The 15,403-nt window shown below is 32.5% G+C and overlaps 3 protein-coding genes across 3 annotated transcripts in view; 1 reads left to right on the forward strand and 2 right to left on the reverse strand.

Moving 5' to 3' along the window:
• Positions 1-15,403, forward strand: part of LOC130445275 (uncharacterized) — a 136,750-nt gene that overhangs the window by 55,614 nt on the left and 65,733 nt on the right. The window contains exon 8 of the mRNA XM_056780837.1: positions 7,917-8,017. Coding sequence (XP_056636815.1) covers positions 7,917-8,017 — 101 coding nt within the window. The remainder of the gene's footprint in view (positions 1-7,916; positions 8,018-15,403) is intronic.
• On the reverse strand, positions 1,204-5,983 carry LOC130445278 (uncharacterized). The gene is made up of 2 exons (XM_056780841.1): positions 5,459-5,983; positions 1,204-2,244 (listed from the first exon to the last, which is right to left on the reverse strand). The coding sequence occupies exons 1-2, from the start codon at positions 5,874-5,876 to the stop codon at positions 1,496-1,498; spliced, it is 1,167 nt and encodes a 388-aa protein (XP_056636819.1). The 5' UTR covers positions 5,877-5,983; the 3' UTR covers positions 1,204-1,495.
• On the reverse strand, positions 12,688-14,339 carry LOC130445279 (actin, muscle). Its single transcript, XM_056780842.1, has one exon. The coding sequence runs from the start codon at positions 14,184-14,186 to the stop codon at positions 13,056-13,058; it is 1,131 nt and encodes a 376-aa protein (XP_056636820.1). The 5' UTR covers positions 14,187-14,339; the 3' UTR covers positions 12,688-13,055.

Genomic DNA, 15,403 nt, shown 5'->3' on the forward strand with positions numbered 1-15,403 from the left:
AAATGACAAGTATTTGGTGTTTGATGGATTATGAGAAACTAAAAATATATACAAGGGTGAGTGAGTGAAGTAAAGATTGTTAATACATTGTTTTTGTGGTAAAATACGTATTTCCAATCGAATCCTACAAATACCTGAAATAATGAAAAAAAAACATATCCAATACTTATTTGAAATTCTCATAGAGGGTGCTAGTTACATTCGTACCAATCAGTATTGAACTTTTTTATGGTTAGATTTATTAATACAATCTTCCAAATGAACTTGAACATCATTAAGTTTGAGGAATTTTCTTCCTTCTAGAATTTCAAAAAAATCAATTAAGCGATACATGAAAAACTGCTATTTATTGATACTTATAACAATAAATCAACAATAATGAGGTTTCTAAAACTTAGGATTCTCTGTTGTAGCTCTTACGTGTCATGCAGAAAAATTGTTTTGAAAATACTTACAAAGTAAGTATTCAGAGCTATTGAAGAAACTAGAAAATGGGACCAAAAGTATTTCTGGTGGGCCAAGAACAACAAGAACCATTAATAAAGGATATATTCTAAATCTAGATTATAAGGATCCACCATTAGGAATATAACAAAAAAACGTCTTTTTCAAGTGCTTGGAGGATACCTAAAAGCAATATTACAGATGATTTTAAGAGCTCTTGCCAGACGATAAACCATTTGGATTGAATGTTTGTACAACATAACAAGAAAAGGCCATCTCTCAATCCAGATGACTTGAAATGTGCCTTTTTTACAAACGAGGCCACCTTCAAGTGACGACAAGTTCTATTTAACTGCAATAATGCACTTTATTTGGGTGATAAAAATCCGCAAGTCAAAAAGTGTATAACAATATCGACACTCAGTTAATTTTAGAAACTCAAGGAAACATATTTGAGAGGTTATCACAGTCTATCTGGAAATTTGAATGGTGTTTTTCAAGTAATCATTCAGTCAATATATTAGAAGATACTCTATTTAAATGCACGATGAAGCTTCATCGACCTTGATAGATGGTATCGTAATTGAACTATGGATTCGTCGTATCTTAAGGAATAAGTCTATGCTACAGCGGTAAGTTCACACCAAGAATTGGGAGACACAATTCAATGTCACTTTAATAAGCTCATAGATGATTCTCAATCGCTTAGAAGATTGATAGATTCTTTAGAAAAAAGGATATTCATGAAAACGAGAGATATTTTGATAACTTACTATAATTTAATTGATTTTTTTTTAATTTTTTTTGCTTCAGTTTATGCTCTATAACATCTGCTACTTCTACAAAGCGATAATTTATAGAATATGTAAATATAAAGTTCATTTGTACTATTCATTATCTAAGTATCAAATATTTATGAGGAGAGGATTGCAAATTTTACTTCTAATATACTGTATACTATAAATTTATAATGAAAACCCTGAAATTTCTTTATTATAAAATGTATTTCAGTTTTTATTTATTTATTTTTTATAACAAAAATATTTAATTCCTAATACCATCCCCTTTTCACGCATTCTCTCAACATAAACCAAGATTTCTCTTTAACGTTGAGCGGCACATCTTGATAAATACTGTTAACATCAGATTTTTCGAGGTCGTAACCACCCTCTTTAACATTAACAATTAGATTGTGGAACATAAAAGCATGACCAAATTCATATTTTGAAACTGATTGCATTTCATCTAAAAATATTTGAAATGAAAAACGGTCAACATCACAATGATGCTTTTGTAGCACTTCTAGTAACGCTCCGTGGTAATATTCTAATAAATAATCTAGTTTCCCCTCTAATACATCTTGTTTTACTGAAGACCATAAAAAGAAAAATATATCTGTTGCTGGAGAACCATATTGGTAAACCTGGAAATCGACCAGTTTGTTCAAAGTCGCTTTACCATCTACTAATTTTTGCATCGTATTATTCGTCCAAAGATCTGTGTGCGTTAAGCAAGCGAACGGTTCGTTTATGGGAGAAAGAGGACTCAATCCCCATCCCACATATTTTTCTGATAAATGGGCTAAATCTTTATTTTCTTCAATAATTAACTTCAAAATCGGAATAATATCGTGATGCGATGGATTATAAGGTACACAGTATCGTTTAATTTTTTCTTCGAAAGTATTAGGATCTTTAATTTTGAGGGCTAACGATACTCCATGAAGAAGGGCCAAATCACGTAGAATCAACTTTGTTGTATCCAAATCCAAACCTGCTCTCTTATCCCAATTCCTGAAACCTACATAAATGTCATTCACATCTCTTTATTTTTCCATTATCAGGATATGTTCTCTCATATAACTACGAATAAAAATATGAATAGAAGAATAATTTGAATCAACTACTCAAGATATATTATTGCCTTGTACGGGATAAACAAGCAACTTTTCATAAAACTATTCCACCATAATTACGACACGTGTTTATAAACGCCAACTAGTTAGGGTCGTATGTCTCAATATAACTTCCACGTGTCGTTTGAGTGAATTACGTTTCGAGGGATATTCGTAGACAAACATTAAGTCTACCTTTTATGTTTGATTAAGTTGTGTGGTATAATGATCGAGTTTATCGTTTTCGAATACGTACGAGATGCGGCAATGAAGTTCCAGAAATATATAAATAAAAAATAAACACTTAAAATTTCATTCAAAATTTTATTGACCTTTACACTAGTCTACACAATGCTGCTTTCATGATTCAAACTATTCTTGATTATCAACTGGACCTAACCCGTTTAGAACAATGACTGCAGTTTCTAGCGGACACAATGAACACTTCAGATGTGAGAGGAAATGTTTAGACTATCATTAGAGTTTCTCTATTGCGAAAACCCTTACCAAATCAATGATAAACCGGTACGTTTTCGAAGCGTCATCCAGATGGTGTTGGTAAGCTAGATTCGCATATGGAAAACACGTACCTTTAGCCGCACCAGGATGCTAATATAGAACTGCCCAGCTGTTTGACTCCAGGAGCTTATTCACATTGAACGATTCAGTGAATATTGGAAAAGGTATGGGTGCATGTCCTAGGGTCGAGTATGGCGAACGTGTAATAAGAAAATCAAAGCCTAACCTAACCTAACCGGCTAACAGGTTTCACCTGACTGACCGTTGCGGTTTTTTCTTTTCCACAAACTTTGATATTAAACGTTTTTTCTCCTTGTACGATTACAGTGTGAGGTTTTTTATAAGGCATACGCCAAGAGTCTCTTAATCTGTCGCTACGTAGAAATAAGTATTTGGACATGTTCAGATGTTTGAACACAAAAGACGAACGGCGAACGTCTGACATTGGTCGAAGGAGCTCGAAATGATGGCGTAGTTCCCTGATTGATAATCTCAGCTGGATCTCTATTCACACTCGCCGGTTAGAAAATTTGTTCCCATAGTATTTTGTACAGCAAAACGCCTATGCTTTTGCAGAACGTGGATACTCATAATAACAGAAGAGACGATCTTTGTCCGTTGGTTGTTTTGATGGCACCGTATCGCTGCTATAAACCTCATGTGGAAATGCTCCTCATCCTTATGGATGGATACTATCGTGTGTTTAGTGCCCGGCAACCTGATCAGTCATTAGTCTCAGCAGTTTTCCGTAGTTGGTAATGTAGCCTTACAACAAAGCGCGAGTGACTGACTGGGTTTAGTGATAACTCGTTGAGATAGCCACTGGTCATCGAGAATAATCATCTACATAAGTCGACCAGTATCTTTTCTCCTTCGGCAGCGGCATATTGGTAATATCGATGTCGGATAGACCATTGATCGCTTGGGTTCGTGTTAAAATGGAGGAGAGGGTATCATGGTACAGTACGGAAGTAAGAGAGATGTTTTTCCTGAAATATGCCACATATTTCATTGGAACAAGTAATGTTATTTGCACGATATTAGGAAAATAAAAAGGTTATGAAAGAAAAAGAATTTGTAGTTCCAAAAAATGCAACTTAGATTTCCATGGGTCAGGTGTAGGGCAGTTGGTTTGCGAGTTTTATCGAAGTAGCTGCTCTGGGAAACGGTCTAATTATGGAAAATTCCGTAAATGAAAGTGACCTGTATAATGCATCGGTAGGAACGCACATAGCGTGGTCGTCACAAACGTTTCTTAGAGATTTGTACATACTACTGAGTACATTTAAAGTTATCGGAGTCACACTTTATCAATAACTTGACATATCCAGATTCTGACGTTGTTATGGATGCAATACAACAAACCCTACCTATTGGTACCATCTTTGCGCAAATATTTCGCATATTTGTGCATCTTCAAAAGGATCTATGTTAACTCCATTATTTGGGATTCGAATTTAACAGCAATGAGAGACCTTTTATGATATTAATAGTTATGTGGCTTCAATTACAGATGAAAAGTATATGAAGACTTTGGCATTAAACCAGATATGAGAACGATCTCAAATGTGTTGACCACCAAGACCAAACTGACTCATTTCTATGCCTCCGGCCATTACTCCCATTCCAAAGACAAATTAGTAGTAATACATAGATATTATGACATTACTCCAATGGCTATCATATGAGTACAAGCTATTCTTTTAATTAATGTTACATAGTAATAATGAAACTGACTATTTTTAATTGAAAACCTTCACAAGTTAAAAAAAAATTTGCTGATCTTCATTTATGAGAATTGGAAGCTCAGTTCTAATGATTTTCAAATAAATTGTTTTGAGATAACGTCAAGTAATTATGTAAGTATGTATATCAATTATTATCAATTCCATATGTTGACTTTTGATAATATATAAAGACGCAAATTAGAAAATGAACTACACCATTTCTAAAAGAAAATATTGGAGTTCGTATTTTAGAAATTTAGTGATAAAAGAATAAAAAATAAGAGATGATAGTACAATGCTAGAATATGGAGAAAAGCAAGAGAGGTAGTTGAAATAATAAAAAAACTTTTTAAATATGGGCGAGACAACCCAAGGAAAAAATCCTGAAAACGGTAATTATGTGTGACGAATATATGTTCAATTATAAATGGATAAGTTTGATCAACACCATATACAAAATACTAACAACGATAATAGGGAAGTATCAAAAAGGTTTTCAACATGAAAAATAGTTGTAGAAGCCACATACATAAATGTCCAAATGCTATTCATGGACTTTAAATAAGCACTAGAAAATCTGAACAAGGAAACAATTATAAAGGACAGGGATACAACTGAAAGTACCACATAAGTTACTACTTTTGGTTAAAATGTCAGACATCCTAGAAATTTGAAATTATGGATGTAGTAACTCAAAAGATGGGATCCAAGCTATATAGTTTAACATTGCAGTTAAACATACATAATAGGACATGTTATATGTGTAGAAGTATGATCAATTTATCAAAACAAATAATAGAATATGATGATATAACAATAATAACGAGGAACAGAAGTTTTCATTCTTTTCTTTGAGTTCATTGACTTCACTTACCAAGTACTTGTAAATTTTCCAATATAATAACAGCATCATTAGTTATAGTATCACTGTTTCCGAGTATGTTTTTTCTTGTGGCGTAACATTTCGGAAAACAATCAATAATTTCTTTAATTCCCAATGATTTTTGAAATTGTTGTAAAGTTGGCACAATAACTTCATAAAAAGCCATTTCGTTCGTGTAAGTTACCTGAACATTAAATATGTTTCTAAATAATTCCGATTCCGGAAGTATTTTTGCAACGGCATACATTTCTTCTCTGGTTCCCTGTTCATCTTCTAGTACGAAATCAACCTTCAGCATTTCACTTCCAAAATTTTCACCTTTAGCTAAGAGTCTTGATATTTTTGGTTCCCCTACAACCTTTTTTGGGATAAATTTGTCAGATAACAGAGTAGTCAGATCTTTAATCATTATTCTATTTTACTATAAAATCTGGTTTATAACACTGTAAGGATATTTCATGAATTGGGAGTAATTTCACTTGATATTTATATCTAAAAAATTTTATTTATGGGTATGATAAGATAACATTGAAATTTTATACGAATAAAATTGCCATTATAGTAGAATCTTTTAATCTTATCAAGATTGTGAAACCTTGAAAGATAATACAAAAAAATTATCTTTGAATATTTGGAATAACAATTCGATAAATGTTTATAAAAACACCTCAAACTGTGAAGCTTTAAAAGTCAGAAATTTCTCACAGTTTCAATTCAACACTTGTTACGTAAGTTACGAATTTATTGGAAAACATAGAATTAAACAGTCAACTTAGAAATTTGTCTCCATCATGGTTCTATATATTATGAATCATAAACATTATTTGGTATACTTAATCTCTAGTTCTTTCTCAAGTAATCGATAATTTTCTCTATCAGTGGCAGTATTATTAACAAAAGCGATTTGACGGAAGAGTCATTTTTCACACGATTAAAATAATACAGCTACAATTATTATTCTACTATTTTCCACCTTGTGTCTGATGTCATCCGTCAAAATAACATAAATCTGTTCTCCAATAAAGCTGTTTTCGTTATTGGCAGAAAAAATAACTTCGATGGTTATAGTCTATTTGTATGAGCGAAAGAGTAATTTCTGCGTCATTTTCATTTTCAATATCATTACAGAAAAATCTAAATTAAATTTTCATAAATGTACCTGAGAATACAATATTCCAGTCTTTTATTGGTCCTTTTTCAATCATAACAATAAAGAAAGGTTTGGATAGGCCAAAATCCCTGTGTATTAAAGATTATATAACCCTAACAGAAGAATTTTTAATAGGTACCTATTTATCAATAAAGGTTAGAAATTTAATTAGTAAAAAGGTTGTCTGTTGTCGAATTCTGGTGTGATTATTGAATACTTTGGAGCGCTGCGTAAATGCCGAAAAATAATTCCTTGGCCAGTTAATGAAGAAACATAAATCATTTATAAACAAAGTGAAAATGTTGAAAATACAGTGGAATTTGTTAGTTGTACGCTTGGTATTGGCATGACTTTGTGAAAAAGAGAAATATGGCGAGTTTTAAACAGCACTTTAAGCTCCAGAAAAACCAAAATTTCAAATGGAAAAAACATTTCAGAGAAAAACTTCGGAGAAAAGTTTATTAGTTCTTTTATTATCAGGATTACCCTAAAATGAGTCGAAGCACACTTTGGGAACTTTTAAAAGAAATAGGTTTTCGTTGGAACAAACATTCCAGAATTTTTTTTATAGAAAGGTACGATATTTTAATATGGAGAAGAAATTACATAAGACTATAAAAGAAATGATAAACCAAAGAAGGAATATATTTGATTTAGAAGAAACATGGATCAATGAAAGACACACTAAGTAAATTTTGGCAAGATGAAACTGTTACAAGTCGAGGACAGGCTTTTCTAAGGAATTTATCTACTTGTTTAAATCAGCCATCAGGAAAGAGTCGCAAATTGATAATAGTAAACATCAACTGTACAGGTTTTGTGAAACGTAGTTTATTAACTTTTTTAATTTAAATTCTAGAAAGTAAACAAAAGAAAATAAATAAAAAGACCTTCCTAGAAATTAGTTCTGAAAAAATAACATAAACAACTCGTCGCTGTTTATAAAAACATACTTACATCAAAGGCAATATCAAATACGCTGTCGCATTCATCTAATTTTAGAGTTCCATTATAACCGGACAGGACCGGCTACACGATCCTTATCTTGGACGATAACAATAATTATGCAAATTGTCAATATCAAATCATATTTGGATAAGTTTCTATTAATGAAATCAATAAAATTTGTTCTGTTTTTCAAATTGGTGAACTTCATATATGTTACAATTGAATAAATTGTTCATTTTTTGACATCTGATAAGTTCAATTCCAAAATAGTAACTTTGCTTAGGAACAATTGCTCAACATTTTATTTAGAGGTTTGCTAAAAGATCGTTATAGATAATTTTTTTGTTATAGCCCTGACTACAATGATGGAAATGCTTATTGGATCGGAGCATCAGATAAAACGAACGAAGGAGACTTCAAGTGGTCGGACGGAAGCCCTTTTTCCTATACTAGTAAGTTATTGTCTTACTTTTTATATTTTTTTGTTATCCTTAAGACATCCAATTCGTACTCTACAAATATTTATTCCTTATTATCCCTATTGATCCATTGTTAAAATGATGCATAAAACTACTAAAAAAATTCACTACTTTATTGCTCTACTCTATTCCATAGATATGTTTCGTATTGTTGGCGATAGAGAAAAAAATAAGATACCAGAAAAGAATAATTTCTTGTATCAACAGCACGAGATTAAAATAATTTTTTTTACTACGAGTGCTGCTACTCAAGTTTTGAGATAGGCAAATGAAAACGAATATTTATAATTTGATATGGCTTCATTGCATTTCAAAAAAATTCTAAGATCAATACACAATTGTGGAAACAACCGCTTCTTCACGTGTAGAAAAACGTTTACCTCGAAAATTATTTTTATCTGTGGGAATACGAAGAAATCATTGGCTCCCAAACAAGGATTGTACAGCGGATGACCCATCAATTCGTTGTTTTGATATTTCAAAGAACGTTTTTGTTTGAATTTGTTACAGCACGCATTTTTGTGGTGGAGAATGACTTTTCTTCTGCGATTGGATTATCTGATTTTTTGAATACTTCTGGAAAAGAAATGCTGGTATACTATTCAGAATTTACCGTTGCACATTTCTGTAATAGAACGATGACGACATATCCAGTTATTCAATTTTTTCAGCATTTCTTTGCACCAATCGACACGACCTTTTTTTTGAGCGATTATCAAATTATGCGGTATCAAACGTGAACAAATCTCTTTGACTGCCAAATTACAATATCAGTTTGTGCACAGCATCGATGTGGATCGGCACACTGTTGTAAGTTTCATCTACGTTGAAAGTCATAGAAAATCATTGCACGAAAATGTTTGCGATTTCATTGCATTTTTTGTAAACAACTCAAGTAGCACTCGTATGATAACTCGTTCCGTATACGTTACAATGACAATATCAGATTTGACATATTCACATCAGTTTTGCCAATCTCAAAATTTAAGTAGCCATCATTTTATAATTACGCAAGACAGCTTCTTCCTAACTTGATGGTGGGAGACATAAAGGGGCAACAAATATTGATTTTTACACTCATAGTTTTAATATAAGTAAGTAGTTAAAAATAGGATAATAAAAAATAAGGTGAATGAATTGTAGTTGCCGCATCTATTTCAACTAGTATGTTTCATATCCTCATGTATTGAGACAAGTATCTAGTGACAAGGATGGATCCGTGTCATCGCTTTGCAACTACTAAAAAAGCTGATGAAATGTTAAAATCTATTTATGAACATGACTCTTATAAATAAGTTATTCTTAACGGAACCAAGGGACTCATCTAGCCCTATGAAGGCCCGGCATTGTTATTGGGTTATTCTTATCTTTGATTGTGTGAGTAGAGTACGCGAAGATTTCCTTTCAAGAGGGCACCAGTAGAATCCGTATTTTGCAAGGTAGAAGATACTACTAGAACCATAGAAAGAGACCTTGAAAATGTAATTTCACAGAGAGATAAAAATATATGGAACGTGCAGAAACTCATTCGTTCAACAAGCGAATGAGTTCTGCTTAGTGAAGATCTTGAAATTTCGTCCTGTATCTGTTTTTTTATGAAACTTTTTTTAAGTAAATGCTGAGAAAGTATGCAATGGATTAGTGTCAGGTTGTCTATAGAAATTAGCTGCGATTACTTGTGATTAATTTTAGTATAATTTTAATATAATAATGTAACTTGCAACTATGTATTTTTATAAATTATATATTTGTATGTATTTTATAAATTGTATTTTTGAAAATTATGTTATAAATTGAAACTAAAATGGTTGCCACCTCTCGGTTAGCCGCAGCGCTAGTGTTGCCGGGTGTAAACAACATTGTTAATTATCGAGACTGACCTGTTTTTTGAAAAAAAAATTAGTACAAAATGAAGTTCTATCTATACTCATCATTAAAATCAATGGTTGGGTTTATTCGGTATAATAGTCATCGAAGCAGATTTTTTCAAATGACTTTTTCATGCTATCTGCTTTATTTTCACCGCTAGTGCGACAACTTTACCGATTTCTGACCATTAAACAACAGCTAGAATTTAATCGGTATAAAATTACATCGAATAGAAACTATTGAGAGAGAAAGAATTAAAAAAATAATATTTTTTTCGGCAACCTTCTGGAAAGTAACTATTTTCCGGACGCTTTTTCTTTGAGAAAGTAAAGCTTTTTTGCCAAGTCCGTACGTATGTACTTTCCGGACGTAATTTTCTCTTTTTGAGTTCATTTCTTTTTTCTACTCTGTGGAGCATCTACTCGATGCTGAAAAATACCATTTATGTCGAAAATTATGTGAACATAAACACGTTTACGAAAATTATTGAATTTCTTAAAAGGAAGAACGTTGGATATAGAGCAAGTAAGTCAGAAGTCTTCAACAAAAATAAATTAACAAATGGATTTTGGAATCCGATTATGAAATCTCTTAATGCTAAAGATAATTCAATAAGAAATCTCAATTGTGAAAAAAGCTCACGAAATAATTCGTTTTTACTTACTCACCTACTTACAGGTAGAAACAATTACTGAGTTGGTGGATACGTGTGGACTGGAATAACTAATAAAGATTTCAATTGATCAAATACTCTTACAGTATCTGTCCAAATTATTATGCGTACTGTATTTTTTTAATAATTGTATGTTTCTTAAGAGGTTTTTTATTGTAATTATATATTTAAACTATAATTTTATGATTTTTATTTAGAAGATTTGTAGACTCTATATTTGTATTTATTTTAAAACTTGGGAAACATTTTATTGATAAACTGTATCGGAATCGCGTCAGGTACGGTCATGTTTCTGTGGCTTTATTGTGAATGTAAAAACATTTACAGACCGGAAAGTATCACGACGAATGAAGGTTTATGAAGCTAGTGTACGAGATAGAAAATTGAGTCCACGCCCCACGTTCAGGGAGATGTATGAAGAAACGTTGTCTAAAAAATAAATTTGCTACCACAAGGGTGATGAAAAAACAACTCCAGAATGCTAGCGCGTGATTGCTTCAGAATGCAATGCTCAAAAAAAATTAGAAGAATTAGATTTTGAGGAAGTTAACAATTGCGCATTGGAAACAAATCATCCCAAGTGGGCCAAACACTGATAAAACAAAGTTATGGACTAGAAATGAGTAAGATATTGTAATTTAATAGAAAATTGATCATTCCAATGATTAATCATTCCACCAAAATGATGATCAATCATCAGCGACAAGGACATACAAAATTTTTCTCATGAAAACACTCAATATAATTCGGACACTTCTGTGCTGAAATAATTCAATTGCAGTGCTTCAAAAGACGTCTATAACATCGTGTTAGGTGACGAATGATGGATAATCCAACGAAGCACTTCGAAGCAACTATCTGGATATGTTGCCACCATTCTATTAGAGCAATGTAGAATGTTGAGTTGGTGGGGTCATTTACAAAGAGTCAAAACCAGTGAAAATAGTATGGAAAGCAAAAGTAACCGAAAATAAAAAAGAGGAATAAAGTAATAGGTATTATACACTAAACAAAAAAGGATAGAGCAAATTTGTATATAGTACATAAGGGTAATGTTGAGTACATTTTTGCGCAAAGAATGCAACAAAATTATTGCAAGCTGTTCTTCAATGTCTGCAACTATTTAGTTTTCATCTCAAGATACTATGTTTTCACTGTTTTTTGATGGTCGTAGTCTCAACTTTGAGAATATAATATGATTATTTTTGGAAAATTGCATAAATATGTCTTAATTCAATTTAATGGAAATAGAAAAAAACTTTTCCATGTTAATTAAATGAAAAAATATAATAAAAAAGCGATCCCCTACAGTTAAGTTACGGAACACAAATTTTTACATCAAATAGAAACATTTGAGAGGGCGAGAATTAGAAAAAAAAGCAGCCTACTGCACAAAGAAATAGCAAAATTTTACAACAATATCATTTTAAAGAATATTAAAAAGTGTGAAATAATGTTGGTTTATGAAGAATTAGCTTTTAAAAAAATATTTTGCTAAATTAAATATATAATTCACGTATTTGAAAGTGGGTATATTCTGATATTAGCAAAAGAATCAAAAGCACATTCTATAATAAAATAAATAGAATAATTCAAGCGCAATGCAGAGAAGTTCACAGGAAGTATTCGGAATATTTTTGAAGCATACTAGCTATTTTAACGATTCAACCATAGGTCTAGAGTCGACAAAGACGACTATGTTTATTAAAAGAACCGACACGTGTTAACTACCAAAACTTTCTGAATGTGTGACCATATAAGATGTGATCTATTTTCAACCTCCACTGGATAAAAGTTCGACTAGTAAATATTACCGAATTAATACAGCTGCTGTGTGTTTAAAAAAGGACCGGTAGCTATTTCCAGCTTTTGTGATAAAAATATCTCCCGTGACGTGGTCACGATCTTCCCTACCTCCTTCATAACTGAACATACTTATTAAGAATTGTTATTATGAAAACTATTTTTAGATTTTAGATTTTAGTCGTACTAATTAGGCAATATTATTATACTCATTCTTTTTTAAGAAATAGTAATTGATATTTTATTCTCTGATAATATTATTTATATTGTTCCAATGGGTGTAAATAAATGAATCAGATTTGATTAAAATAAAATTTGACTTTTATTTTATATTGTATAAACTATGCCAAAATTTTATTACAAAAGAATTAAAATAGATATAATATAATATAACATCATTATTCTCGTTCTTCGATAACTTAGTAAAGAATAAATAAGCAGGTATGTTTCACGATAGGATTTATTAACCTGCCCAGTTACAAGTAGTTACAATAATTAAATATAACAAATAATAAATAAATCGATATAAGGTGTTGTGATCTTAAAAGTCTGTCTGGCAGTTACAACCACGGTCGCATAATATGATAAACTGCAAAGATGTAGTACAGTATAAACAACATGATAAATAGCTTATTAGGTATAGTTTTATATTTATGAACAAATAGCTTAGAAGCACTTGCGGTGAACAATTCCAGGGCCGGATTCGTCGTATTCTTGTTTGGAGATCCACATCTGTTGGAAGGTGGAGAGGGAAGCCAAGATAGATCCTCCAATCCATACGGAGTATTTCCTTTCTGGGGGAGCGATGATCTTGATCTTGATGGTGGATGGAGCAAGAGCGGTGATTTCCTTTTGCATACGGTCAGCAATACCTGGGTACATGGTGGTACCTCCGGAAAGAACAGTGTTGGCGTACAAGTCCTTACGGATATCTACGTCACACTTCATGATGGAGTTGTAGACGGTTTCGTGAATACCACAAGATTCCATACCCAAGAAGGAAGGTTGGAAGAGGGCTTCGGGACAACGGAATCTTTCGTTACCAATGGTGATGACCTGTCCATCAGGTAATTCGTAGCTCTTTTCGAGGGAAGTAGAAGCAGCAGCGGTGGCCATTTCTTGTTCGAAGTCGAGGGCAACATAGCAAAGTTTTTCTTTGATGTCACGAACAATTTCTCTTTCAGCTGTAGTGGTGAATGAGTAACCTCTTTCGGTGAGGATTTTCATGAGGTAGTCAGTCAAGTCACGACCAGCCAAGTCCAAACGGAGGATAGCGTGGGGAAGAGCGTAACCTTCGTAGATTGGTACGGTGTGGGTGACACCATCTCCAGAGTCCAATACGATACCAGTGGTACGACCGGAAGCGTACAATGAAAGTACAGCTTGGATGGCTACATACATAGCTGGGGTGTTGAAGGTTTCAAACATAATTTGTGTCATCTTTTCTCTGTTGGCTTTTGGGTTGAGTGGAGCTTCAGTAAGAAGAACTGGGTGTTCTTCTGGGGCAACACGGAGTTCATTGTAGAAAGTGTGATGCCAGATCTTTTCCATATCATCCCAGTTGGTGATTATACCGTGTTCAATTGGATATTTCAAAGTAAGGATACCTCTTTTGCTTTGAGCTTCATCTCCTACGTATGAGTCCTTTTGTCCCATACCAACCATGACTCCCTGATGTCTTGGGCGACCGACGATTGACGGGAAGACGGCACGTGGAGCGTCATCTCCGGCAAAACCAGCTTTGCACATACCGGATCCATTGTCAACGACAAGAGCCGCAACATCGTCGTCACACATGTTGTCTTTTGTGGTTTATCACTGCTCACTAGACAGAAAACACAGCTAATAAGCTTGAATGCGACTGAATGTTTGAAGCGCAGGGAAACGGTTTTATAGCGTCCGTCGACAGTGGCGCCGATGTGTTACTCAAATTTTCGCTTACCAAATCTCGACATTAGTTCTATAGATACAATAAATGTACTTGATCTAATATACAGGGAGGCGGGAGAAGTTATTTCTCCAATATTTCTTTGAAGAAACTTACTTTCATCAAATATGGAAAGTCATAATTGTATAGAAAAACATTTTAAACAATTTTTATAGAATATCGTAATATTTTGATTTAGATTTAATTTCAGTTTAAGCATTAGAAATAATTTTTAGGATTCAAAAACCGTGAATTATTTCCTTAATGTTAAACAAAAGAAAAAATCAATTTTTTTATTTGTGGATGTGCCCAAATAACAGCAGGCAGTTCCCCAATTTCAGACAAATAAGATTGCACTTGTCATTTCACAAGTTTTTACATTTCTTAGTTTTAAATCAAATATTTGGCTTTAAACCACAACCTCTTTATATTAACGTTGAAATATACAAATGAATAATTTCAAATTATTTAACTTGTTTAACATTTCAATGTTTTATTAGAAAACTCAATGAAATCTAAATTGACCACAGAAAATATGATTGTAGAAACTTCTATATGGGTCTTTATACAACGAGTACTTTCAAGGAATACAACACAAGAAACCATAAGAAAAAATCGTTTATAAGGAATATGTGTCATCTGAATTATATTCAGAATCATTATCACTGAATCATTTGTATATGTTTCATAATTATAAGAATTTGCCTGTTTAGGAAGCCATTTGATTGTTGTTTCTTTTCATTTTGCAGAACAGAGCGAGAAAATGTGATAATTCTTGAGACAGTTCCAACTATTTATCTGGATCTATGTAAACTTATTACCATCGAAATCTAGAGGATAGTTTCTCCTTTGGAAAAATTTACCATTACTGTTTTTAAGCTTTCATATATTTGTGATGTAAATTGATTGACGGATTAGTGCACATATATACCTATATGTATTTGTCAGAACTGGATATCCTAGATTTAATTCAGATTCCACTAGCCATTCGTTTGAATTTATACCTGAAAGCGAAATTTTCCAACACAATATTACAGCTCTATAAAGAGCTGTTGGGATAGAGTGCTCATCAATATTATACATAGTT

This window comes from Diorhabda sublineata, chromosome 6, assembly GCF_026230105.1.
Source record: "Diorhabda sublineata isolate icDioSubl1.1 chromosome 6, icDioSubl1.1, whole genome shotgun sequence".
Taxonomy (NCBI): domain Eukaryota; kingdom Metazoa; phylum Arthropoda; class Insecta; order Coleoptera; family Chrysomelidae; genus Diorhabda; species Diorhabda sublineata.